At 40.0% G+C, this 26,734-nt stretch overlaps 2 protein-coding genes across 7 annotated transcripts in view; one reads left to right on the top strand and one right to left on the bottom strand.

Moving 5' to 3' along the window:
• TRAPPC11 (trafficking protein particle complex subunit 11) overlaps window positions 1-17,809 on the bottom strand; it is a 28,439-nt gene extending 10,630 nt beyond the window's left edge. Inside the window, exons 1-18 of one of the 4 annotated variants that reach the window (XM_042808012.1) lie at window positions 17,418-17,809; window positions 16,337-16,506; window positions 15,836-15,906; window positions 14,873-14,987; window positions 10,506-10,605; window positions 9,671-9,744; window positions 9,347-9,443; window positions 8,760-8,893; window positions 8,267-8,414; window positions 6,638-6,731; window positions 5,223-5,302; window positions 5,042-5,120; window positions 4,899-4,953; window positions 3,366-3,511; window positions 2,204-2,265; window positions 1,969-2,101; window positions 1,190-1,320; window positions 514-669 (exon numbers count right to left, since the gene is read on the bottom strand). In XM_042808012.1, coding sequence (XP_042663946.1) covers window positions 514-669; window positions 1,190-1,320; window positions 1,969-2,101; window positions 2,204-2,265; window positions 3,366-3,511; window positions 4,899-4,953; window positions 5,042-5,120; window positions 5,223-5,302; window positions 6,638-6,731; window positions 8,267-8,414; window positions 8,760-8,893; window positions 9,347-9,443; window positions 9,671-9,744; window positions 10,506-10,605; window positions 14,873-14,987; window positions 15,836-15,906; window positions 16,337-16,506; window positions 17,418-17,621 — 2,049 coding nt within the window. In that variant the 5' untranslated portion in view covers window positions 17,622-17,809. Of the gene's footprint in view, window positions 1-513; window positions 670-1,189; window positions 1,321-1,968; window positions 2,102-2,203; window positions 2,266-3,365; window positions 3,512-4,898; window positions 4,954-5,041; window positions 5,121-5,222; window positions 5,303-6,637; window positions 6,732-8,266; window positions 8,415-8,759; window positions 8,894-9,346; window positions 9,444-9,670; window positions 9,745-10,505; window positions 10,606-14,872; window positions 14,988-15,835; window positions 15,907-16,336; window positions 16,507-16,687; window positions 16,903-17,417 lie in introns of those variants that run through there. The other 3 variants (XM_032988402.2, XM_042808010.1, XM_042808011.1) reach the window with 3 other exon arrangements.
• A 223-nt stretch (window positions 17,810-18,032) lies between these two features.
• RWDD4 (RWD domain containing 4) lies at window positions 18,033-25,196 on the top strand. 3 transcript variants are annotated; one of them, XM_042808389.1, is made up of 8 exons: window positions 18,035-18,280; window positions 18,525-18,605; window positions 21,060-21,169; window positions 21,280-21,424; window positions 22,246-22,360; window positions 23,348-23,397; window positions 23,565-23,567; window positions 24,722-25,196. In XM_042808389.1, exons 1-8 carry the CDS (start codon window positions 18,257-18,259, stop codon window positions 24,752-24,754), a joined length of 561 nt encoding a protein of 186 aa, XP_042664323.1. In that variant the 5' UTR covers window positions 18,035-18,256; the 3' UTR covers window positions 24,755-25,196. The 3 variants fall into 3 exon arrangements, with proteins under 3 accessions (XP_042664322.1, XP_042664323.1, XP_042664321.1); XM_042808387.1 differs by lacking the exon at window positions 24,722-25,196 and adding an exon at window positions 24,004-24,694 and having other exon boundaries at window positions 18,131-18,280; XM_042808388.1 differs by lacking the exon at window positions 24,722-25,196 and having other exon boundaries at window positions 18,033-18,280; window positions 23,565-24,694.
• The last annotated feature ends 1,538 nt before the right edge of the window (window positions 25,197-26,734 follow it).

The following is a 26,734-nucleotide window of genomic DNA, read 5'->3' as shown; positions in this document are numbered from 1 at the left end:
AATTTAAACACATACCAATAACTGTGTCTTCAGATGACCTACTGTAAGAATACAGTTTTCCAGCATACGCATCTTTGCTGTGCCTGTATACCAAAGAGCTTCTGGCAGCTTTGCAAACTGAAGACACCTCACCACTCCAGGATTTTATTTAATGAAACAGTGACGGGAAAAGTACCTGTACTCTCATGTGTGCAGGGTAGTATTTTGTAGTTCCCTACCACCCCATAGTACCACACCACTCCTCCCCTTGCACTTTCTTTTTTTCTGTTTTTAAATTTGTTCCACATATTTAAAACAAACAAGCAAGCTTGAAGCAATACTTAAGTTTTTGTGATATTTTTTTGCTTTGGTATAGTCAATAAAATTTTACTCTTGTTTTCAGTACTTAGTTTCACGAATTCCAACGTTTGGAACTGCAGTGACATTAGTAACTGGTGCCAGATTAGAGGCAACTTTGTAGTTTTGAGTTCTTTGTAAGCATCAATAAGAAAAGCATAAAACAAATTGACAAACCTCAATCTTCTTTCCTACATCTTCGGTTTTTGCAACAAATTTGAAAGTGAACTTTCTCGTTTTGCCAGGGACTAAGCACATTGTTCCTTGCGATGACTGTTCTAGAATATCACTTTTTTGATAGGCTTCTTCTACCACACAGTATTGGTTGTAATCCTACAGTGGAGGAGTGGGGAAAAAAGTTGATAAATCCAGACTTAAGACATCTTTAGAGAGTAATGGTAGCATAGCAAATGTTAAGGCTCTGTGTTACTGGATCAAACCAAATGGGTTCTTGCTACTTTTCACACTAATGAAGTTAGCCTTAGCAAGTTAATTACAATGTAATTCTTTGACACAATGCGTCCATTACATTAACGTAACTCTATGCAAGAACATCAAGTGAAATACGACATTAAAATGATCCTTCTGAAACTTTAGAAAGCTTCATAGAAAAACAAAGATATGATACATAAACTAATCAAACTGAATTTGAGAGTTTTATCACAGTATTGATATACTCATCAAAAGTGATAGATAATGCAAAAAAGAAAAAGCACCTTTCCAACCTACATCTTAAAAAAATTCAAAAGTTCTTGTCCAAAAATTATGTTATGTTTAAAATCACTAATAGATATTATTTTATTCTTATAATAAACTTCTATCACTAGGTCAGAGATAGATAGAACATAGTTACCTGATTATTGAAACTGATGCAGAGCTTAGAAAACCTGATAGGATGAGGACAATCAGCTCTCAAGTATACATCAAACTGCACAGGAACATCAACATGAAAACTAGGAGCTAGAAATTTTGCTTTGCACTGCACTGGAATTAAAAAGAAAAAAACAAAACAAAACAAAAAAAACACCAAGAAAACCCCCATCAAGAAGTAGGTGTTAAACACGAACTACAACATTAAATTCCAGAAGCACACTCTTTAAATAATCATGGTAAGGATTGTTTGTGTATACTCTTAAAACTCACAAATTTGGCTACTAACACTGTCACACTTAATAATCCTGTACGCTTAGATACACTTCTCTTGTAGGCAACACCCACTCACGCCCCCTTTCTATAGGCAGTATTACTTTGCACATGTTCTGCTCTCTTTCCTCAGAATCATACTTCAAAGCACACCAGAGCGGCAGAAGTCTTTCAAAAATCAAGGGTTTACTACTTCTACCATGTTTAAAGGCATAGGTAGTCTTAGCTGGAAGTTCAGAGAATTTTTCCCCCTCAGACATGATGCTCAAAGGATTTTTCTTTAGCAATCCATATTGGGGATAAGGGATCACTGGCTTCTCTCACAATTTCTTATCTTACTAATTTAGATGAAGAACACAGCAGTGATGAAATGAGAGCTTGAGTGTTACTGGCTTTAATGTACACTTTATATTTTCTCTTAACTAGCTATTTTCAAGATACAACCACATCAAAATTTATGATCTGGTGTAAATTTGCTTTCTTACTTACCAAATGGTATAAAATCTTGGACTTCTATTGTAAAAACATTACTGCCTGCCAAAGAAACACGGTCAGCCCACAATTTTTGTGATGCTTTCACAGCAGCAGCATCACAGTCAGGTTCAGGATCAGGGCTTTCATTCTGTATGCAGGTAGAAGATTACAAACAACAATAGAAGAAAGTTACTAAACACTGACTGCCCTTAAGATTATTTAAAAGAATAACAGAAGTTCTGTCATTTACCATTAGAACTTTTATCAGATTTTTTTCTATTCGAGACTTCTGATCTTCTTTAAGAGTAGATGCTAGCAAACAGAACAAACACAAAAATTACAAGACAGAAGCAAGTCCTCTTATTTGTTCAAGTTTTAAAAAAGTCTTTCCTTTAGATTGCATCTTTCAAAAAATACATTATGGGGGAAAAAAATTCTAGCAATCTACCAGTAATGAAAGATTCATTCACTTTTCAGAACCTCTCACATTTTAAGCGTTTCCTCTTACTTCCACTGGAACCAATAAAACATTTTTCGGTTAGACAAGCATTTCATAATTTATTGGAGGAAAACATCAAGAGAATAATGCTTATACCTTCTTGCTATTTATGTTTAAAAATGGAAGACACAGTAGAAAAGTCTGCAACATGCAAAGAGCAACCTCAGATAACATTAGAAACAACTAGAGAAGGTGACAGGAAGAAAAAAAAAGGACTAATTAAAATAAGCACGCTTCTCTTGAAAAAAGGTGGGTTTGTCTCACTGGCTATTCTTTAATACAGAGCAGAGTAGCCTGGCTAACTAACAGAAGATGCAAACCCATTTTTACCACACCTACCCTAACAGTGATATTAGTAGCAATTTAGGGCACAAAAGGATTACTTCTGCAGTGCAAGTAACAGATGTAATATGAAGCAGTGTGCTTGCATTATTACTGTGCAGTCACCCTATGTCACATTTTTTCCCTAAAACATACCACCTGCATATTTTGTCAGCAGAGTTCTAGTAAAAAGTCTGAGAAGCACATTTGGGATTTTCAAGTCCAGAAAAATAGCACTAGCTTTGTTACCTACTAGGAAAAATGTTTTTCCCCTTTTAGCTATGTTACAGTTCTTTCCCCATCCCAAAGCTCAGGAAGCTTCTGTTACATTATTTGAACATTTTCAAATGAAGCTCTGTGCCTCAGATATCCTGACACAGTCTGCTTGAATGCAATGAATTTTATGATAGAAGAGAATAAAATTCCACTTCCAGCACATGCAATAAGGTAGTAAAAATTCAGCACATGTATACAGTTATTTTGTAGTCAAATCATTTGAGCTACTGTAAGCACTGTGTCTGACAATGTTCTGTCAGACTTTTAGATATATGAACTTTAATTTTTCTGTATAGGCTGAATATTAAAAGAATACCTCTACCCAGTAGCTCTAAAGAGTATGTTATATAATCTTTTAGCTGGGCCATCAGATAGGAACATTTGAGAGCTGTTGTCAGTATGGAAGTGAGAAGAGTCCACCATCCTTCACTACGATATTCACACATAACATAATCCAACAGCCTGCAACACAGTAAAATTGAGAAAAAAAAAGTTGTGCACACCAATATTTTTTAGAAGCTCACATTTATTTGGTATCATTAATACCAAATTCATCCTCACCAATATAAATGCTAGATTAAAATCAAGTCTACTGTTTACATATGGCAATAATTTATTCAAAACAGCATGAAATTATTGTAAAAACATTTATTCTATGAATTTTCTATTTCAGGCTAGAACAATTTTCACAAGAGAACAGGAAAACCCATCCGTCCTCACAAAGAACTAGCAAAACAGCAACAAGACAGAAGAGTCTTGATCCAGCATTACATTAAAAATACACTTTACTATTGAGTATGAGGTAAGTTTTAAGAAAAACAAACCAAAGCCCCACAATAAAGTCCCCTTTCAAACTGAAGAATTTTAATGTTCCTTAAGCAGAGATATTTCTTTTGCCCCCTACCCTTGCTCTCTTCAAGGGTTTCAAAAATCTACAAGCAACACATGGATCAGTCCTTATCAGGCAAAACTGCACACCTTAATATCGTTTTAATACTAAGAAATGTTTGCCGTAACTAGCAAATTAGTGCAGTGATTTTTTTTTTTTTTAAACTCTGTGCATTCATTCAAGAAAAGTCTAGCTAAATATAAGAAATGATTGCTCATATAAAAATTTAGGCTTGGTACAAATTGATCTGCTTATCCTAGCCTATGTTCTCCTCCATGTAGCTTCCAGTCACCTAGTAACAACAGTAAACACATCTCTCCTACCTTCAACATGCTCCCTTTACAACATGTGATCTTTGAAACCTAATTAATTGTGGGACTCCTACTTATCACAACCTTTGTTTCCCCTTAAAGATAGAAAGTTAAGAAATGAAGTATAAGACACATCCTTCAGAAAAGATGGTAGCTGTACCTCAGCACTAAGCTTTCCTAGCTCTGTAGTCATTAACAGCAGAAAACTACACCAATAAAACTAAGTCCTTTTGCCAATTCCCTGGTATATAAACAAAAATTACATTCAGCTGCATTTCGCTATTTTTTGAATTTTGTAACTGTCTGTAATTAAATGTAATTCTCATTGCAGTAGCAGGCAAGTTTCAGAAATAATTTCTGAGAGAGACAGCACTGAACAGGCAAGCTAGAAATAAATATTTGCCCAATAAGGCAAGTCCCCATAACAGACTAGAGCAGGAAGTTTTTCTACTCTAATAACTGACTCGTCATATCTGGTTTGGTTTTTTTAATATAAGTGGAGTTCATATACTCCAAAGCTTGTGCTTCAATCAAATCGAGGTACAAGGGACATCTCAGATGAGCTTCCAATGTTATTCCATAGCAATAACACATAGGGTATCAGTGAGAACAATAGCATGTGAAAGAAGCAATCATGGATGATACTCACTTCAATGCTTTGGCATAATCTTTAGCACAGTAATATTCTTCTCCCATTTGAACCACTGATTCAAAAAAAAAAAGTTCCAGATCAATACTGAAAGTCTTTGCAAATTTAATTTAAAAAAAATGCATCTGATTATCTATACTCACTCAAGTGACTTTTCATTCTTGGACACTTATATTTCTTGAACTGTGCGACAGCATTACTCAACAAAGTGATTATTAGCTCCTAACAGATAAAACCATTACTGATATCATTAATTATGCAAACATTAGGATAAAGTCAGAAAAGAGATTTTTTTTTTTTTTTTTTTGGTAGAATAAAACTTACCGAGTGAAGGACATTTTTCTCTTTCAGCTGTAAGGATAAAATCCCCATCTTCTCCTTTTCAGGATCAGAAAGATCAAAGCCTGCATAAGACAGTGAAAAATCCATGAAATTAGAGTTTTGTCCAGATCCAAAGGGAACTATTTATATGGTGAGCTACATGCAATACAAGCTCTGACCCTAGCATACTTAAAGTCTTAAACATTCTTTTGCCTAGGAGACGGTTATATCACTGTAAGAACTCACCCATCCTCCATGTTCTAGAAGGGAAATTCTGGAAGAAATATCTTGCCTTTTGTTAAGAGAAGTTATCTGAAGCTACCCAAAAATAGCAAGCTACAGTAAGACAACCTGGTCCTTAGACTGCATCTATTAACATTTAAAGCTTGTATGTTAACACAAATTTGTAGCCCTTTTCCTATCTGATCTCATGTAAGGATTCAGGCTTATGTTTCTCTAGCAGTGGAGAACGCCAACAAACAAAGAACTATATAGGGCTTTAAAAGACTATAAACTCTTGCTGGAATAAAAAAACCCTAAATATATTAACAGATAAAGTTTATCTTCATCTTAAACTATTTAACCTTGGCAGTAGATTCTAATAAATTTTAAAACAGTAACACTTGAAGATAAGAGAGGTTATACAGTACTGTATTTACAGTAAGTGAAATAAAGTCTTTAAGAGAGGGCAGTGATAAAACATCAAAGCCCAAAGAATATGCAAAGAATAAAGGAGACCAAATAGAGAGGAAGAAAGGGAAGCTACAGTCAGCAATGAAGATCTCAGAACTGCATGTGTATTCATACATAGCTCAAAGCTGTATATTCAAAGTCTGAATTTCTGAGAAAACGTCCTCCTCAATAGAAAAACCACAAATTCCTTTCTTAGATTAAAATCTAGTAATTCTATCCTCTCAATCCATTTCAAAATCCAAAAAGCTTTTTTCAGAAAAAAAGTCACAAGTTCCTGTCTACAGTTGACGTTATACAGTATGGATGGCAGGATCTATTTATAAGAATCACATTCAGGGTCACTTATTTTTGCTGCATTGAGTTCTCCAACTTCCCTTCCCAGGATTGCATTTCACTGCAGTCAGGCATTACAAGCAGCTTAGGCAGCAACAGAAACAAAGCAGCAGCAAAGCTTCAGTATGGCCTATGCAGCTCTGCTGAAGACCTGATCCTGCATAAACCTGAGGTTCCTTCTTCTATTTGACATAGAGATCGAACACACTTCCTGCACTTCCAAATGGTACCTGTTCAAGTTGTACCACCAACTAAGGAGAGAGTGCGGTCCCAGCCCTGCGTCTGTCTCAGTGGAAAAGGGATTACATGCTGATGCCCACTAAGTCAGCTGGCAGGATCAGCAGCTAAAGAAGTTTGTCCGAACTCCACAGATACAAGACACAGAAACGTACTTAATATTCCCTGTCGCCATGGTCTTTGCCCATAGAAGTCAAGCACTCCAGTTTGCGTTTCCAGGGGATCCGGATTGGGATATATCACAGAGGACTGTAAATTCAGCAAATACAGTAATAAAAAAGGTTCATGTTTCATTTTAAAGCATTAAAAGTGACTTGATGCTCCAATACACATGCACATAAAGGAAGAAATTGGCTTTAAAATATATAGCATTTCCGGCCACCTGTATAAAAACAGTACTTCAGGAAACCCAAACATTTAAATACTTCTCAGTCCTACTTCATTCACCTTCATTTGTCTCAAACGATGCTAAAGAATAACTGGGTAATCCTTTTTAAAACTATTTCCTAGCAAGATAATCCAAGAACAACAAATAAATAGCACCAACAGGAACATTTTTAAAATAATTAGGACGCGTCAGCTGGAGAGTAGCTACATATAATTAGTATGCATGTTTAATCAATTGCAGAGATAGATTTTCCATACAATCCCTTCTGCCAGACAAGTGTCAAAAAACCCCCAGAACAACACCAACCACCCACCACCCACACACACTCTAATACTAATGGTCTTGTTTCTCTGCTTCCTGTAAGTCACTAAATATAGTGCATGTTGAGAAATACACTGAAAACTTACTGTTGTATTTTTCCAAGTATCTGGAGATGTAGAAAGTATACTATAAGTACTTTTAAAATGTCAAAACTAGTGTTTATTTTATTAACAAACAACACATTTGTTCTGGAGCAACTTTTTCAATACATAACTGGATTGAGAGCAGCCCTGCAGAGAAGTGCTTGGGGGTATTAGTGACGCAAAACTGACTATGAGCCAGCAATGTGTGATTGCAGCCCAGAAAGCCAACTGCATCCTGGGCTGCGTCAAGAAGTGTGGCCAGCAGGTCCAGGGAGGGGATTCTCTTCCTCTACTCTGCTCTGGTGAGACCCCACTTGCAGTGCTGTGTCCAGCTCTGGGGCCCCCAACCTAAGGAGGACATGGACCTGCACGAGCAGGACCAGAGGTGGTCACGAAGATGATCAGGGGGGCTGGAGCAACTCCCTTATGAGGACAAGCTGAGAGAGTTGGGATTGTTCAGCCTGGAGAAGAGAAGGATCCAGGGAGACCTTATAGTGGCCTTCCAGTACTTAAAGGGGGCTACAGAAAAGCTGGGGAGGGACTCTATCAGGGAGGGTAAGGATAGGACAAAGGGTAATGGTTTTAAACTGAAAAAGGGTAGATTCAAGTTAGGCATAATGAAGAAATTCTCTCCTGTGAGGGGGGGTGAGACTAGCACAGGTTGCCCAAAGCAGCTGTGGCTGCCCCCTCCCTGGAAGGGTTCAAGGCCAGGTTGCACAGGGCTTGGAGCAACCTGGTCTGTTGGAAGGTGTCCCTGCCCATGGCAGGGGGGTTGGAACTGGATGTTCTTTAAGGTCCCTTCCAACACAAACCTTTTTATGATTCTATAATAACAAACACTTATAACATTAGTAAGCATCAGAAACACACATATCCTTTCCTTGGATTTAATTGACACATATTACAGACTATTCCACCATCACTTGAGTGTAAAACATTAGCTAATTTACTACCTGGTTACTCGCAAAGCATTTTCTCCCCTCCCAACTTACATCATGGTTACAAAGCATACTTGCTAGTTGCTTCCGTTCCTGTGCATAGTAGGCTGCCTGCTGGTAGTAGAATCCTGGATTCTGAGTTTGAATTGCTGTCAATCCCAGCTTAATTGCTTCATCAAACAAGTCACCAAAAGCCTGAAACCTATTAAAAAAATTAATAACCAAGATTATGCACAGAACAGCAATTTGAACTGAAGGATACACTTCAATTAAAAGTTCTGGTTAGTCTTAAAATAGATGATACTTCTCTGAACTTTTTCATCAAAGTTCTCTGGCTGCATTTGTGTTGTATCCTTCTCATTCCCAGAGAAAAGCGGTCAGTAATCAATGCAAAAAGGAATAGCAGCATACAGTTTTTATGATCTGGTGTTGTATCTCTTTCTTAGGTAAAAGCACAGAATTTGTATCTTGCCTAGACAAGTAAAACAGTGAACTTCACAATGTTATATAAGAATTAAACCAGAAACATTATTAAGCAAAAACATACTGTTTAGACATCCAGGCAGCATGCTCAAAAGCCAGTTCTGCACTTCCTATTTTTTTCTTGCACAAGTCAATATGTTTCCTGAACTGAGCAATCGCATCCAGTGGAGTATTATGCTGAAAACAGAGGCGACAGATCTAGAAGAAATCAAAATAAGAGGGAAAAACAGCGTTAGGCTGCTAAGGATTAGCTTTTTAAAAAAGCCCAAAAATTTCACTCACAAAAAAGGCAAACTAATTTTTCATATTTCTAAAGAGCTCAAATTCAAGACAGACTGCAGAGCCACCATGAAGATTATCATCTTTAAAGCCCGCAGTCTGAAAATGGAATCTGATGGAGCCCAACTCCAAGATTGTTGTGATATTTTTGTTTTGCCTAAAAGCCCCCAAAATACCACAAAAGTATGGTCTGGTTCTTAAAGAGTTCAAAAGTATTTACAAGTCTAATTGGTATTCCACTGATAGCTGCTTCTAATCCATCTCCTTAAAAACAATATAAAAATGGAACCTTTAAACCTTTACAGATTACAGATGCATCAACTTTTTTTTTTTTAAGTAAAAGTTGTCAAAGATTACAAGTACGCTTGTTACCTTGTAGTTTATAAATCCTGCCATGGTCTTTATTTCCAGCATGTTTGTTTCATGAGCCCTCAATTCATGCACGAGATTATAGGCAGTTCTGTAATTTCTAAGACGGAATACTTAAATTACAGTTAAATCATACAAGATAGTAAAATTTAACAACAGGATTGCCAACAGCAGAAAACAGCCTTCTAAATCAGAATGTTCTTTCCAGTGAAGAACTCACCCCTTACACGTTTAAATAATTTTGCATTTGGGAAAATACTTATCATAGTCTATGATTTAACAGTAATCTGAGGCAGAGAGGGTGGGGGAAGATTACATGAGTCTTACTTTAGAGCATTCTGCGTATCCTGTTTCAGCTCACTGAAGAATGCTATTTTGAACTGGTGTCTAACAAATAAAAGCTGCAAAACACAACGAGTGTACATCATTCACAAACTTCCAAACATACCTGTTATCTACAAAGCACACAGAGGTGATAATTTCAGAGGTTTACATAATACAGTAGTTGACTCAAAAAACTGACTGTGCAACTATTTCCTAATAGTTCTCTCAGCCACCATGATGTAGCAGTGATCTTGCAACAGATTTAATTCATTCCAAACCTTTTATTCTGGAACAGGGAAGAGGCTTTGTAACACCCCAAAATCTCTACACCAACAGTGTTGATTATTGGTTTGGACCTCACCGCTTGGATCCCAACTTCTAAGAGAAAGAAGTTGGCAATGGCAACAGAATGTTGTATGTCTGAGCAGATATTTAACAATTTGAAACGCAAAAGTTAAAAAGCCAAATCAAATGCAACTTTAGGTTCAAAATGTCTAAAGGAAGCACTTCCCACAACTTGTTAAGATACTATATTCAAACAGGTTAAACCATATAGATAATTAAAAACTTCTTATTTTCAATTGGATAACTTAATTTCTGGGCTGCAGTTCTTCTAAGGAAGAGGTGAGGAAGACTAATAAACTAAGAACAAAACCAATCAAAAAAATCAAAGTTTAAGTTTCAGAAAATAAAAACAGATTTGCTTTCTATACTGAGGGAAGGCATCTCAAGTTGACAGGGAGGGAATGAAAACATTTAAGCAACAATCAACCCTTATTTTCATGTCTTAACATGCAATATAACTTGCACAGTATTTAAAAAAATAGGGTAACATTACCTGATGAGTGGTTTTGTTCAAGAACTCCTTATGTGATTTAACTCTTCGTATTTCTGTATAATAGTAAGTCTGTGCATGCTCATAGAAGGCATTTTCCAACCTGCAACAAAGTTGCTCATAAGTTTCACTAAGTTTCTTCCACATTCAAAGAAATTTTGAAGTTCTTCAGAATAAGTTACTTTCAATTATGCTTATTTTAGGGTTGGCAAAGTAGTTTAAGGTATTACTAAACTTTTCTGTAAGTTACCACACAGGATAAGAGCCTGCAGACAAAACCTCTTCAAACAAATTCTTATATAGGGATAGCATAAAATAGAACAAGTAGGTCTGAGAGCTTTATATATTGATTTCTCATACAACAGTCTCTAGTATTTAACAAAGTCTGAGGACAAGTTCTTTGGATTTTGCAAGGCAACAACAAGTGGAGAGATGTCTCAGTTGAAGCAAGCAAACCTTGCTGAGGCTCCTGGGATAAGTCTGAACAGGTCAAGATCTTACTTTCTTGACTGTAAGAGGAGGAGTGGGAAGGAAAAAGTAACGGTAAGTAAAATTATGAGGGCATAGACTAAGTTTCATCATTCTGTCCACACCTCAACAGCCACCTGGATTACAGAGGTAACAGTTGAACTTGCATTTGCAAGATAAACAGCCCAATGGCAAGTCACAGTGGGAAAAAGAGAATGACCAAGAGGCCCAGAACACTGAATATACTATGAGGCTGAGGAGAATCTAAGAAGCGTATGCTGTATGATCAAATTATAAGGAATAAAATCAACTAGAACAAGCCCAGCATCCAGGAGAGGAATACATTCAGTAGCCCTGACGCACACAGGAAATAAAAGATGAAGTACCAGTTCTGTGATATGGCCAAGGGATCACTGCAGACTTTGACCGTGGCAGATCACAAGTTGTGTTCTGCTTGCCATGCAACAGAGAATGGTGATGAAAACAATGGGACAGCCCAATGGGCAGGAATTGTTAACTATGAGTTCAATCACAAAAAGAAGGCAAGATAAATTAAGTCTACCTATCATACTTATTTTAGCATTATGTTGCAGCTGTGTAAGAAAAGACAAGCCAGTCTGAAGGGTAAAAAAAAAATTTGTTCTCTTTTACTACTATAAAAATCTCAATTAAAAATGTCAAAAGAAAAAGATTGATACCAGAAATTCTCACATGATTATATGCTCAAACATTTTTTTAAAAAGGCACATGAAGAGCTATTAATCACTAATGATACAGACTTATCTTCACAAACTTGGAGACAGTGGCAAATGTCATATCAAAATGCAGCTACATGCAGTTCGCAAAGGTTTACACCGGCTAACATGCAGTAACCATTCCCTTTTTAGCACTGAGCAATATAAAAAACTAGAAGCAAGGTTACTTTGGAAAAGAAACTGACACCTACCTCACTACAACCTCCTTTCAGGTAGTTGCATAGAACAATAAGGTCTCCCCTGAGTCTCCTTTTCTCCAGTCTAAACAACCCCAGTTTCCTCAGATGCTCCTCATAAGACTTGTGCTCTAAGACCCTTCACCAGCCTCATCACTCTTCTCTGGACACAGTCCAGCACCTCAATGTCTTTCTTGTAGTGAGGGGCCCAAAACTGAACACAGGATTTGAGGTGTGGCCTCACCAGTGCTGAGTAGAGGGGATGATCACTTCCCTAGTCCTGTTGACCATGCTATTTCTGATACAAGCCAGGATGCTGTTGGCTTTCTTGGCCACCTGGGCACTACTGGCTCACACTCAGCCAGCTGCCAACCAACACCCCCAGGTCCTTTTCTGCCAGGCAGCTTTCCAGCCACTCTTCCCCAAGCCTGTAGCCTTGCACAGGGTTGTTGTGACCCAAGTGCAGGACCCGGCACTCGGCCTTGTTGAACCTCATACAGTTGGCCTCAGCCCATCGATCCAGACTGTCCAGATCCCTCTGCAGAGCCTTCCCACCCTCAAGCAGATCAACACTCACACCCAGCTTGGTGTCATCTGCAAACTTACTGAGAGTACACTCAATCACTTCATCCAGATCATTAAGATATTAAACAGAGCTGTCCCCAATACTGAGCCCTGGGGAGCACCACTTGTGACTGGCCACCAACTGGATTTAACTCCATTCACCTCAAGGTTCAGCTGTCCAATCAGTTTTTTACCCAGCAAAGAATACACCTGTCCAAGCCACAAGCAGACAGTTTCTTCAGGAGAATGTTGTGGGAAATGGTGTCAAAGATTTTACTAAAGTCTAGGTAGACAACATCTCCAGCCTTTCCCTCCTCCACTATGTGGGTCACCTTGCCATTGAAGGAGATCAGGTTAGTCAAACAGGACCTGCCTTCCATAAACCTGTGCTGACTGGGCCTGATCTCCTGGTCTCATCCTGTATGTGCCATAACGGCACTCAGGATTATCTGCTGCATAAGCCTCCCCAGCACAGAGGTCAGACTGACAGGCCTGTAGTTCCCCAGATCCTCCTTCTGATCCTTCTTGTACATGTGTCACATTTGCTAAATTCCAGTCAACTGGGACCTCCCCAGTTAGCCAGGACTGATAAATGATGGAAGTGTCCTGGTGAGCACTTCTGCCAGTTCCCTCAGTACCCTTGGGTGAATCCCATCCAGCCCCACAGACTTGAAGGTTTAAGTGGTGTAGCAGGTCACTAACTGTTTCCCTTGGATTATGGGGACTTCATTCTGCTCCCCGTCCCTGTCTTCCAGCTCAGTGGGTTGGGTACCCGGAGAACAACTGGTCTTACTATTAAAGACCAAGGCAAAGAAGGCATTAAGTACCTCAGCCTTTTCCTCATCCCCTTGTCACTACACTTCCCCCTTCAACCAGTAAAGGGTGGAGATTCTCCTTAGCCCTCCTTTTGTTACTAATGTATTTATAGAACCGTTTTTTATTGTCTATTATGGCAGTAGCCACGCAAAGTTCTAGCTGGGCTTTGGCCATTCTAATTTTCTCCCTGCATAACCTCACAACATCCTTGAAGTCCTCCTGAGTTGCCTGTCTCTTCTTCCAAAGATCATAAATTCTCTTTTTTTTTTTTTTTTTCCCCCCTGAGTTGCAGCCAAAGTTCTCTGTTCAGCCAGGCTGGTCGTCTTCCCCACCAGCTCATCTTTTGGCACATGGGGATGGCCTGCTCCTGCTCCTTTAAGATTTCCTTCTTAAAGAATGTCCAACCTTCCTGTACTCCTTTGCCCTTCAGGACTGCCTCCCAAGGGACTTGGTCAGCCAGTCTCCTAAACAGTCAAAGTCTGCCCTCTGGAAGTCCAAGGTAGCAGTTTTGCTGACCTCCCTGCTTAATTCTCCAATAATCGAAACCTCTATTATTCCATGATCATTATGCCCAAGATGGCCTCCAACTGTCACATCACTCACAAGTCTGTCTCTGTTCACAAACAACAGGTCCAGTGGGGCATCTTCCCTAGTTGGCAGCTGTGTCAGGAAGTTATCTTCCACATACTCCAGGAACCTCCTAGACTGCTTCCCCTCTGCTGTACTGTATTTCCAGTAGACATCTGGTAAAGTTCAAGTCCCCCATGAGAACAAGAGCTGGTGATTGTGAGACTTCTCCCAGCTGCTTATAGACTATTTAGTCTGCCTCTTCATCCTGGTTGGGTGGTCTGTAACAGTCTCACACCATGATATCTGCCTTGTTGGCTTTCCCCCTGATTCTTACCCATAAACACTCAACTCTATCATCACCATCCTTAAGCTCTAGACAGTCAAAACACTCCCTAACATACCAGGTTACTCAACGAACTCTCCCTCCTTGCCTATCCCTTCTGAAGAGTTAATAGCAATCCATTGCAGCACTCCAGTAGTGCAAGTCATCCCACCACGTTTCTGTGATTACAACTATGTCATAGTTCTGCTACACAACAGCTTCCAGCGCCTCCTGTTTGTCACCCATGCTGTGTGCATTGGTGTAGATGCACTGCAGTTGGGCTATTGATCCCAGCACCTTTTTTGGAGGAGAAGCTCCAGTTCCTACATTACCATTCTCAGGCACTTCCGTGGTTTCAAACACATCAATAACCCTTGTGTCTTTGCTGCCGCAAGGATCTCCATCCCCTCTCTCCACTGAGATGGCAGGCCAAAGGACCTAGCTAGCACACCGTTCCTCAAACACTGGTGTGCTGCTCCCAAGCTTCTCTCTAGTGAGTCTGGGTTTAGCCCTTTCCTTTTCCAAATCTAGTTTAAAGCTCTTTCAATGAGCCCTGCTAACTCTTGTGCAAAGATCCTCTTCCCGCTTCGAGACCCCATCTGTTGCCAGCTGGCCTGGCGTCATGTAAATTGACCCAAGATGAGCAAACAGAACAAAACATCAATTAGCAAACAGAAAAAGTGTTTTACAGTCACTTACCTTATAATGTAACCAACAAGATGATCAGTGTGTGGAAGTACAAAGAGGGATTTTCCAGAAAGGTCACAAGCATTACATAAAGCCGCTGCCCTCTCTGATGCAATAACATCTTCTCCTAGTGAAGTCAAGGAAAGCACAAGTAAGCAGTATGCAGTGCTTCAATGTCATACTAGCTCTAACAGCTTGACCAGTACAAGGTAATGAAAAATCTAATACATATAAAACTAAGACTACATTCATTCTTACTTCATTCATAGTACTACATGCTTCATCCAGCTGAACACATTGCAGAAACTTTCTAGGGGTGGCTTAGCTAGCAACAACCTACAAGTATGACATAAGTTCTTCATCTTTTCCACAGAATGAACTGTCCTGTGTCTTAAGAAACACAAAATCACCCAGAAAAAAACAAACTTATATAGCAGGTAGGAAAAAAAATAATACCGATAAGTAGTTTGCTGGTCACTAAAATGTATGTAGTTACAGCTGAAGCAGCAGCTCTACAGAAACATGAGGTTACAACAGATCATGTCACAGCTCCACTTGACTCCAACATTTTTTTCTGATTAAAACCGAGCTAAACTAAAAGGCTTCTCTAGGTACCAAATACCCCTCCTGTATGTTCTCATTACTTTTACAGCTTTTCTTGATGTTAAGTAAGGCTTAAAATGCAACCTCTTTACAAGAAGGCACGTCACATATTACACTAGCAAACCCTTTTTGATACTGTGTATCAAAGGATGGACTTGGGCTTAAGAGGAAGGATAAAAGTATCAAATAGTTAGTGTCAACTGCCCTGAACACTCTTTCCACCTGTGCACCTTCCCGAAGCCACAATGCTCTTAATATATGTAGATGACATTTGATTAAGAACTGCATATAATGTGACAAATGATAGTCAGCTCAGTCTGTCAGGCCTCAAGAAAAATGAGATCATCACAACTGTGCATAGTTTTCTAGTACCTGGAGGTAACGGTGTTTTTTTCTGAATCAAAACCACAGCGACTTTCGTATTTCTTCCCTGCAAACTTTGCCTAAAATAAAAACAACACATCACAGCGTCAAGGTTTCACTTCTTATTTCTGAATAATCATAACAAAATGATATTTCAGTCTAGGTGGATGCATTGAAAGAATGTTATATAGGAAGAAGAAACAAGCACAGCAATTTGCTGCATCATCCATAGAATGCTGTCTTCCCTTTTTTGTTCTGATAGGACAGAATGACTGTGCTGAGTTCAGCAAGCAAAACTTCAGCAGCTGTTTTTACTTAAGTAACTTTTACAAATAAACAATTAAAAGAAGTTTCTTTACTGTCAGTTGTACGTTAAAAAGCAAAGTTCAAGTTCCTCTTAATTTGCATGTAAGAAAAAAAATGTATATGTTTTAGAATGCAAAAAGGTTTCTGCAATTCACACTTACCATTAGCTTGTAGTACATTACAAACCAAGTGAAAAAACTCTACCTGACAATTTCAACTCGAGTAGCACATTCCGACTGTTTTTCTTTCCATTGTGGCTCATCCCAGTCTAGTTCATAGAAGACCACCACAAGTGCTGGAACCAAATTCAGGTGTTTGTTCATCCAACCAGTCTTCAGGATTCCTTTTGGAATATACCATTCATAGGATGTCCTCTGAAAATATTGAGGTTATTAAAGCAAGCTACCAAACCCATTTAGAGGCTCCTATAGCAGGAGAAAGGGAATTGTGCCTACATTCTCATCACTTGAGAATGTTTGTCACCTTTCCTTTAACATTCTTCCCCTCGAGCCTTTGCTTCCTATCGAATAAGAGATAAGACATACCCCTTGTCACCTGGCATCAGGGCCTGATGTCTGAGATACCAGCAACAAACAACAGATTCCAACTGTTTCTCCAAAGACCAACTGGAGAAAAGGGTCAAGTTCAGCATCACGTTTCACACACTCTCATAAAATATTAGGCTCAATTTAAAAGTGGGCTCTCAACCAGCTTGGATTCTTGTTCTTTGCCAGCAACACAGAATTATGCCATTTTCCAAGGGTTAAACTCATTGACATTGCTTCTTAACTGTCATTCCAAAGCAGAAAGAGGAAGAGATATTCTTTCTGTTGCATTTCACTTAAAGGCTTTATGCTTTTCTCAGAATACACTGATTTCAACTATCTAATTTCTCCAGATTTAAACTTCGGTTTTCATTAGAGCTCAAATTTTACAAGGGTACCTCATCGCTGAGTAAATGACCCGCGAGCACTTTACAAAGTAAATCACACCAGCTCTCTCTGCTTCTGGCTTACGAGCTCAGGCACCCCGCCCGCCTACGCGCCCCCAGCACTCCCCCGCCTCCCCCTCAGCGCTGCCCGTTTCCCTCTGCCTCCCCGCTCCCCCTCCAGCGGCGGGGAAGGGGCGGGAGGCCGGCGGGCCGTTAGGCCGTGCGAGAGGTGCCAGCCGGGCAGCCCAGCCCAGCCCAGCCCCCCAGGGACCCGCCGGCTCCCGCTCCCCGGGCCCGCCGCCGGCCCTTGCGGCGCGGGGCCGGGCAGCAGCCGGCTGGCACGCCGCTCGCTACCTTCGTCCTGCACTTGGGGTACTCGTGGTCGCCGGGGAGGACTTTGAAGGAGATGGGGACGCGGTCGGCTCTGCGGTTGGCGCAGAAGGCGTCCCACACGGCCCGGTGCACGGCGTTGTACACCACGTCCAAGCCGGTGAGGGTGACAAACGCCATGGGCCGGCAGCACAGCTCCACCGGGAAGTCCCAGTGCGTCGGGGTCATCCTGCGCCCGGGCGGGCGGCCTGCGCGGCGGCGGGGGCGGCGGCTCGCGGCGGCCCAGACCGGCCGCTCCTCCCCGGCGGCGGGAGCTCCGCGCTGACGCGGCGCCGGGCTCGTCTCTCCGCCGGAGCTGGGCGCCGGGCAGTGGCCGCGGGCGGTGTCAGGGGCAGCGGGAAGGAGGGCCGCCGCCTCAGGAAGCCAGCGCCGGGCGTCGGAAGGGCAGCAGAAACGGCCAATCGGGGCGCCCCCGCCCCACCGCCGGGCCAGTCGGGGAACGCCCGCGCGGCGACGTCACCGGAGAAGCAGCCAATTAGCTAAGAGAAGGAAGAGAGGCGAGGCTACCGGAGCCGGCCAATGGGATGACAGAGAGGAGGTGACGACGAGAAGAAGGGGCCAATCGCAGCGAGCGACCGGGTGAGCCGTGCTGCCCTCGGGGGAGGTGCGTCCATCCATCCATCATCTGTCCGTCGGTCGGTCGGTCGGTCAGTCAGTCAGTCCGTCTGTCGGTCAGTCGGGCGGGCCCGCTCGGGCCTCCCCGTGCCGCACCGGCGGGGCCGCGCCGCGTCCGCCCAGCCCCAGCGGTGGCGGTGAGGGGGGGCGGGGGCCTCCGCGCGCCGCCTCCCCCCGCAGCGCGCGCCATGGCGGCCAACGAGGACCAGGAGGTGAGCCCCGGGCCCTGCGCCGCGCTGGGAGGCAGGGAGGGAGGGAGGGAGGGAGGGAGAACCGGGGCCGGGACGGAGCTTTCGTGTGGGGAGAGGGGCCTGGGAGGGGAAGGCGGGCAGCGGGAGGGAAGAGCCGCCGGCTGGAGCGGGAGGGGTGCGGGCTGTGGCGGGAAAGCGCCGTTGGGTGCGAGCTTCGTGCCCGGGCTAAAAATCGGTAACCCCTCTCCTCTGCCCCCTGCTGCAGATGGAGCTGGAAGCGCTGCGCTCGATCTACGAGGGAGATGTGTGCTTCAGGGAGCTCAGCCCGGTGTCCTTCCAGTACAGGGTAAGGCACGGAGAAGGTCTGCCAGTCGCTGCGGCTCGGGCTGCGCCTTGTGTTCTGCCTTGTAGCTGGTGTGCCGGGTTTTCTTCTAAAACAAATGGGCATTCGTTGCGTAGTAAAGGCTAGATCCGTAGGCTGTTGTTTCAGAATCTTTGGGACGGTGATGCTCGATAGCACAAAGCTTCCTGTTCAGGAACCCGCTCCCAGAGTGGGTTTATCATCCCTTAGCTAGGCCTCCTCCTTAGCCCTCTCAGTACTGCGTAGCTGGAACTGTCAAGCTGGCTGAAGGAGCCAGCCTGCTGGGTACAGAGACATTTATATGTAAAGCTTTGAACCTTCCTTATTGCCCGGTTACAAGGTTTTTAGTCTCTTGTTCAGAGGTAGTTGACATGCCTTCTCTACCTGATAAAGAGAAAATCCACAAAGTGCTTTGGGCATGTGCACTGAAGCCGTCTGGTCAGGAGACACACAAGGAGTGCTGAGCCTGAGTTTTGCGATTAGATTATGGCATTAGATTCTTACCAACTTTCTTAAATTTAAAGATGAAGAAGTCCTTCTGAGCATGGACTGAGGCAGATCTTTGGGCAGCCAGAGAACTTCACTGATGAAAACTTAGGCACCCATGGGACAGAAGGGAGATGTCTGAAAATGCCATATGCCTGTAGTGGGGAGAAGGCGTCTAAAATCACCCATCTGGGGCTTCTCAAATAGCTTCAGAATAGCTTCGATAATTGTAATGAGATAGAGGTCAATTTAATTAATAGTTCTTGAATCCCATCCATGTAAGTGCAGCCTTCCCTTACTGATAGGACCATTCCTAGTAAACTTAATTTCCTTAAAAAAAGTACATGTGACATGCCTAAAAGTCTACACTGTATCGCTCTGCATTTTACTAGCTTTGGTCATTGCTAATTTTTATTAGATGAAAAATAATTGTCAAAAGTTAGGAGAACTCAATTTAAAAACTTGGTGTCAGACAAAGGCAATAATACATCTTCCCCATGAAGAAGAATTTGTATTATGAGAAGGCATAATGCAAGTAAGCACATGAGAAGGTAGAAAGAATTTGTATGCCATTTTTCTGAGCCACATGTCTCACATAAAGAACACAGCTGTTTTGTAATCAATGTGCTATGTAACTGAGATTAAAGAAAGATTTTTCAAATATTGAGAGAATGTAGCACCATCATTTAAAATAAGGCTACACAATTTTCAGGTTAAGCTGACAAGGAGGAGCACGGTCCTGTAGCTTTCTGCATGGATTTGCTCAGTGCACAGACGGTGCTTTGCCGAGAGAACTCTGTGAACCTCACCACTGCTTCTGGATAGCAGTGGGAAGTGGACTGCAACACTGTATATGATGTCTTGAAAAATGTTGCAGATTCTTGATTTAAAGTCGTGTTTACTTCGCCTCTAAAACAGATGCTTCTGAATGTCAATTAGTCCACTCTGATGAACCAGACACTGTAATTAAAAAAGCACCAACTTCTTTATTTTGAAATATGGTAGCCTTACCTTGGTTAGGACTTGTGGCTACACTTCATTCCATATAATTTGATGAAGCCAGACTTTGACTATTCTGTAATGAGGGAAATAAGGGAGAATTTTGAGGTGGTTTTAGAATACAGATTTAAGCAATTTTGTTGTGCTAGTCTTCCAAATTCTTTTGTGAAATGGTTATTTCTGTTTGTATATTATGTCTTTGGTTTCACCTGTACTAGTTTTAAATTTTAAAAAGACTATTTGTTTTTAATTTAATTTAACATGATTGTATGGATTGTATATGTGATTTGGTTTCACTAAATTGGTTTGATGTGCATGATTATTTATATCAAAGTGTGCCTTTTTTGAATGCTATGATTTTTTTTTTTTTTTAATCCAGTTGCATTCTACTGACCTCCTAAGTCTTTTAATACTCACTCTTTCTTGTAGTGAAATAAAACATCTGTGGGGCTGAGGAATAAATATTGAAATTTCCATCTATTATTTTTACTATATTAGGTCACTAGTTTATTGTCATGCTTATTTCAGCACTGTCTTGTGGTTTGTTTTCATGTTGCTCTGAGCTTGGATCTGGGGGCAGGGGGAAAAAGAAGTCTTCATCTTTTCTGTTCTCATATATGATTGTATAATATCTGGCTTGCAGATGCTACAAAATAGCTTTTAAAACCAAGCAGTTAAAAAAAAAAAAAAAGGCAACAAAACAACATAAAGAGAGATTTGAATGTTCCTGCTGCTTTTCCTAGGATGAAAACTGCAGGGTAGAGGTTGATAGTGATGTCAGAAATTTTATACTTTTTCTAGAGAACAACTTTATTTCCTAACTGTTAACTTTGTGAAAATAGTTGTTATCTCAAGGACTTCGGATAGTCTTAAAGAAGTGAAAGACTTGGTTATTGTCATTGTAATGCTTAATAAGGAACACTGTTGATTTATAAAGTTTTTCCTTCACTGCAGATAGGTGAGAGTGGAGATCCGAAAGCCTTTCTAATAGAAGTTTCTTGGCCAGAAACATATCCACAAACAGCACCCATCATATCGATGGATGCTTTCTTCAACAACACAATGTAAGTATTTATGACATCTTCACTCCCTAGTCTTGTATGTGGGGGCTTTTTGGTTGACAAGCTTTTCTTCATCTGTCTAGATTATAGTTGCATTTTATGATTTCTTTCAGATCTTCAGCTATTAAGCAAAATATATTGGATAAGTTAATGGTAGAAGTTGAAGCAAATCTTGGAACTGCTATGACATACACACTTTTTGAATATGCCAAAGATAATAAAGAGGTGTTCATGGAAAATCAGCCTGTTAGCACTGTTGTAAGTAGGTCATTCAGATTTTAATCTCTGGCTTTTAAAATTGCACAAAAAATGGTCATTACAACTTCAAATACTTCATAGCTCTGCCTTTAAGTTGTTCGTCAGTATATTGGATATATATGTTAGTGGCTAAACAGTGACACACAGTGTATGGCACCACAGTGCTCTGTGGTCATAATTGTTATATTTAACTGTTATTTTGCTGCTATACCAAAATGTTTATGGGCTGCAGTTCTGTCCCACAGAATAACGTAAAAATGGAGACTTGGAGCATAAGCAAAACTAAAGAGAGCTGAAATGGAGATTAAAGGCACCTGCTGGAGGTGGAGGGAGGGTGGCAAGTTACTGCAACCTTCCTGGGATGCAATGGATTACATAAGCGCACCTCCAGGGTCTTGAATGAGTCAGGCTAGGCCTATTTGTGGCTTCTGTGTTGTATAAGCACATTATTGGCTGTTGCGGTGCTGCAGATTTGCTTTGAGGAAGAAGGAGTGCTTTCCATGCTTGGGAAGTCTGAATCTCTTCAGACTAAATCACGCTCCATGATTAAATTTAGAAAGTGTAAGAGGTGCCCTTTGAAATTCTGAAAAGGAATAATTCCAGTCCCCAACACACATTTTGAAAAACAACAATCATGATTATATGTTGATTAAAAGCTGCAGACTGCTGACAGCATTGCTTCTTTCTGACAGTCATATTTCAGTATGTCAGGATATTTCAGTATGACAGGATATTTCAGTATGTCAGGTTCAGTGATCATGCACAGAGGTATCTGTGGAACTGATATGCAAAATACTAACAACCATTTTTGTACTTCTCAGACTTCAGTAAGCAATAGTATTGCAATTGGAACTCCTGATGTGCCAGCAAGTAAGAAAAAAGATAAAAAGGAGCAGTTATCCAAAACCCAGAAACGAAAATTAGCTGATAAAACAGGTTTGTTCACTATAGTATTGTTTTTGCTTGAGCAGCATGAGGATCCAAATTTTATAGCAGTGACATCTTGCTAGAGGCAGAATCAGTAGTCATTTGTTTATAGGATTAACTACTTTTAAGTGTGTGGTCTCTGTTTTGATTGTTTTAGATGGATTATTCTTGCCTGGCATGTTAGTTCTGGTCAAAGCAACTTTCTACAGAGTAGGAATTTCAAGATGTCATTGGTTTTGTTTTATTTTTTTATTTCAATTTGTGACAAAACTGAAATTTTCAAAAAATACTTGTGGGAGGAGAGCGTTTGGGATGTCTAAAAATTCACTCTCAACAAAAGACATGGTTTGTTGATGGGCCTTCATAAATAATTCACATTATTGAAAGCAAATTTCTAGATGAAAGTATTTGTTTTAAAGCCCAAAATAAAACGTCTAATTTAGTTTGTATCCCCAGAATAGAAGTGTTTCTGCAGATACTTTATGCTTTCAGTGAAATGGTAGGTTTTTGATTGAAAAGCATTTGGTATATCAGCTAATCCTGCTGATGACTTTTATGTGTTCAACCTTAATTTTTAATAATGATCTAGGTAATATGATCCTATTTCAGTAATAAATCGTACACTGTGATAGCAATTTCTGCATTTAATTTACCTAACCTAGTGTATAATTGGCAGATTAAATGTTGATCGTTTTCCTTTAGGAAAATCTGTGTAAAATTTTGTTCTTTGACAGAATGCATCATTGCTGGTCAGCCCAGCTCATGTTGGAATTGCCTGCCAAATTAAATGTCAGATGGACTGAGGTGTTTTTATTTAACCAGAATTATTTTGAAGAACAAGATGTTTTGAAGACATTAATATATGGTTTTATCCTCATGGTTTTGTAGTGGAGAAATTAACGTTTTTTGATCTTTAGAATCTTTTGTGTTGATTTTAAAGAAAGATAGGGATTCCCCTTAGCTTCTGTGTTAAAAATAAAACCTTCTTTTCTGCAGATAACAAAGGGGAGCTTCCACGAGGTTGGAACTGGGTGGACGTAATTAAGGTAACATGACTATTATATGCAGTATCATGAAAATACTGCGTAGGTACATTAACAATAATTTGTACTTATATATGAAGAAAATTAATCTGATATTTTTTTTCTTGCATTTCTTCCTAACTTTGTTTGGATTTGACTGTGATGTCTGATTAATTTCTACATGCATCCAGCATGTAAGTATTTTCAAGTTACCTTTTTTTAACATTAAAAAGATTTGCAAGAAATAGTAAGAACTGTTGCTCATTTTGAATTGTAATTTACATATTTCTCAAATGCTTTAAAATGCCTAGTCCATCTGAATATTAGAGAAGGACTTCGATTCCTCTTTGAACTTTGTTGGTTTAGTTCTTTTTTATTTATTGAGCAATTAAATTTTAATTTTATGATGAGAGAGCTTTGCTAGTCAAATGGACTGCAAATATTCTGTCTTTGCATGGCAACAAGATGTAAAATAAAATTAGTGTTGCTGCCAGGTTCTGGAGGGCAGGGAATAAGTAAGCAGAAAACAGGAGCTGTCCCATGTAGGAACACCCTGCTGTCTCCTACAAACCTGAACATTCTCTGCCACAACTCCTCCCATGAATAATTCTTTTCTACTTGCTCCCTCAGCATTGATTTCTTCCACCCTCTTGTCTTTGCTGATTCAGTGGAAATCAATGTAGCTGTTTGACAATTTTGAGTGTAAACTATTTTATTTTGCGCAACTATAAGTAATTCTCAGTGTAAGACTTAACACGGGTTCCAGTTGTTAAATAAGAGCAAGTAAACGATGATGGTCATTTTGGGCAGAGTTCTTCTGACTTAAAAGTGGCTACGTGTAGTGGATATCTTGGATTCCAGATAGATTTTGTCATAGATGCACTACATTTAATAATTATAAGCTTAGATTTAAAAAGTGAGAAATAATTAATGTCTCTTTTTGCATTGTGTAAATTTCTATCTGGGAATTATCTCAGAGATATGTGGAGATATTTTTTCCATTACTTCATCTTTTTTATTTTGGAGAGCTGGTGATGAAGTCTTCAAATTAAACAGAAACAGTACCCTGAGGCTTTCCTGGGGTTTTGTGTTTTGTTTTAGTTTTTTTGTTTTGTTTTTTTTTTTTAAATCAACTTTTATACTCAGGAAATAAGCTCATTTAGTGTTTAAGCTTAAGATATAATTTTTTATGCTTTTCAGTCTATGGGTACAGTAGCACAATCAGTCTGTACTATTAATTAAATATACATGTGTTCTGTGTAAGATGGAGATAATGTTGTTCTTGTTTTCTAATAAATGGAATGGCAGTCTAAACTTTGAATACTTTCTTTTTGTGTCTCTTTTATAGTTAAGCAAAACTGGTTCTAAAGATGATGAATAAAGGACTTTGGTACAAGGAAACTCCACCTTTTAATACAGTGCAATTTTGGGTCACCATCTTTCTCTTAATAACTTTAATATTTGTTGAATTAAACATTTTATAGAGCTCAGTTTCCTAACTTGCAAACCTAGTCACACAAGTTGATCTAGAGACTATGTGGTCTTCTTTGGAAAAAAAAAACAAAACAAAAACAAAAACTTGCCTTAAATGAAGGTTAGAATGTGACAAAGGATATAGAGAGACAATGTGGTGAAGTGAATTGTGCTATATGCAGTGTTTATTAATTTATAGTTTACTCTGTAGTAAAATCCTGTTATAGTGAAGCCAATGATACTGTAAAAATTTCCTGATGTTCTTATTCCAATTGAAGAAAAAAGCACTATAACAGTGATTGGTCACTTGACAGCATAATTCATCAAAATAAATTATTCCATGGAAACAAGACCTTTGTCATTTGTTTATCTAATACGAATGTGGAAGGAGAACATAAAAATTGTTACATTGCAATACAGACTAGAGCTTGTGGTCCCATTTTCACTAGTTACTGGCTGAAATAGTAAATACTAGTGAAAGCAAGGCCAAATATTCTAGTCTGCTCAAAGATGAGTGGTTACAGCAGGAGTATGTCTTCTTTATTCTCTGCAACACCCATCTGTTAGGCTTTCTCCAGTGTGCATCTTTACAGAAGGCTGGGTGTCTGTGGGGAGGGAAAAGTGCTTTCTTGCCCGTGTCTCAATGAGTGTTGGGATTTTGTAGCTCTTTCATTGGAGAAATGGGCATTCCGTGGAGGGGTTTGCTGACTGAGTGGTGGCACAGTGCCGAATGTGTTGGGAGAACTTTTTTTTTTTTCTGAATCTGCTCTCTTGTATCAGAAAGAGAAGTCATCTTTACTATATGAATAGTTACTGAATACAAGATGCCTTAATGTCCGTTATTATTTTTGTTTGTTTTGAGATGAACTTTAATAAATGCCTATTTATCTGCTGTGTTACGTGTTTATTTTTTTTTAGATTGCTTATTGCCTACTGCACTTCTAGGGCTGAGTGTGGACTTGCAAACATATAACTGAACTATAACAAAGCATTCTTAAAAATTGGTGGAAGAATTAGATCTTCCCTCTTTTGGTATATGTTTACATGTTCTTCAGCGTAGCTGTGTTTGTTATTAATTGAGTCACAGGAGAATATCCATTGCGTTCAGTACACACAGCAGGTCCAGAGCCTCTTTGAAAGAGTGGGCTCCACTGCAGGCGCCAGGTGCCGCGTCTGGCGAGAGGGATGTCAGGAGTGCAGGCTGGCTGCTCTGCTCAGTGGTGCTGAAGAGCCTCTGCAGCCAACTGAGGGCACTTTACGTGACTGTCATGTAAGGACTGTGGTTGATGGAGTGGTGGAAGTGTTTATGCTACTGTCTGTGTCAAGAGAGCTTATATGCAACATACATTAATATAATTCTCTTAAATTGTCTTTAATTATTCCTGTTTTACCAAAGGGTACACTAAATATATTGCAGAATTACTGCCTGTCTTCATATATGTGTATATGTAAAGAAAAAAAGGTTACATGAAGTGTTGTGACTGCAAGTGAAGGAAAAAAAGTTGAATTTGTTCTGTTGTTTTCACTCTTCTGAAAAGACTGTGATGAGATCTGAAAGAAATATGGTCTGTACTGCTGTCATCCAACAAGAAGCTGTAGTTTTTACTGAAACAGTCAAATTACAGTTGGTAAATGTATGTGCTTCCTCAGTAAGGAAAATACTATTAATTCTTAAAGAATTCTTAATTTCAGAAAGTCATGATTTCTGTTCAAACTGAACTCGCATTTAGTAAAAGCTGGTAAAGTAGAGAAGGGAGGGCTTTTTCCAAATGTTGTGGTCTTGCCTTTGACATAAACTGGAGGCTCGTGGCTGCAGTGTGAGCAAGAGTGTTTGGCCGGGAGTCAGGCCGCGGGGAGAGGTTGCTCTGGCAGTACACGGTGAGCCTGT

The sequence above is a fragment of the Tyto alba genome, unplaced genomic scaffold, assembly GCF_018691265.1.
Source record: "Tyto alba isolate M040663 unplaced genomic scaffold, T.alba_DEE_v4.0 Super-Scaffold_6, whole genome shotgun sequence".
In the NCBI taxonomy this organism is placed as follows: Eukaryota; Metazoa; Chordata; class Aves; order Strigiformes; family Tytonidae; genus Tyto; species Tyto alba.
Note: the sequence above shows the minus strand (reverse complement) of the source record. Positions and strands in the feature narration are given on the sequence as shown.

Bases quoted from the DNA above. Each gene is read 5' to 3' on its own strand.
- RWDD4 (XM_042808388.1), top strand. From the start codon at position 18,257: ATGGCGGCCAACGAGGACCAGGAG. The intron at 21,425-22,245 runs GTAAGTAGGTCA...TGTACTTCTCAG, and splicing joins ATCAGCCTGTTAGCACTGTT to ACTTCAGTAAGCAATAGTAT. The intron at 23,398-23,564 runs GTAACATGACTA...ACATGCATCCAG, and splicing joins ACTGGGTGGACGTAATTAAG to CATGTAAGTATTTTCAAGTT.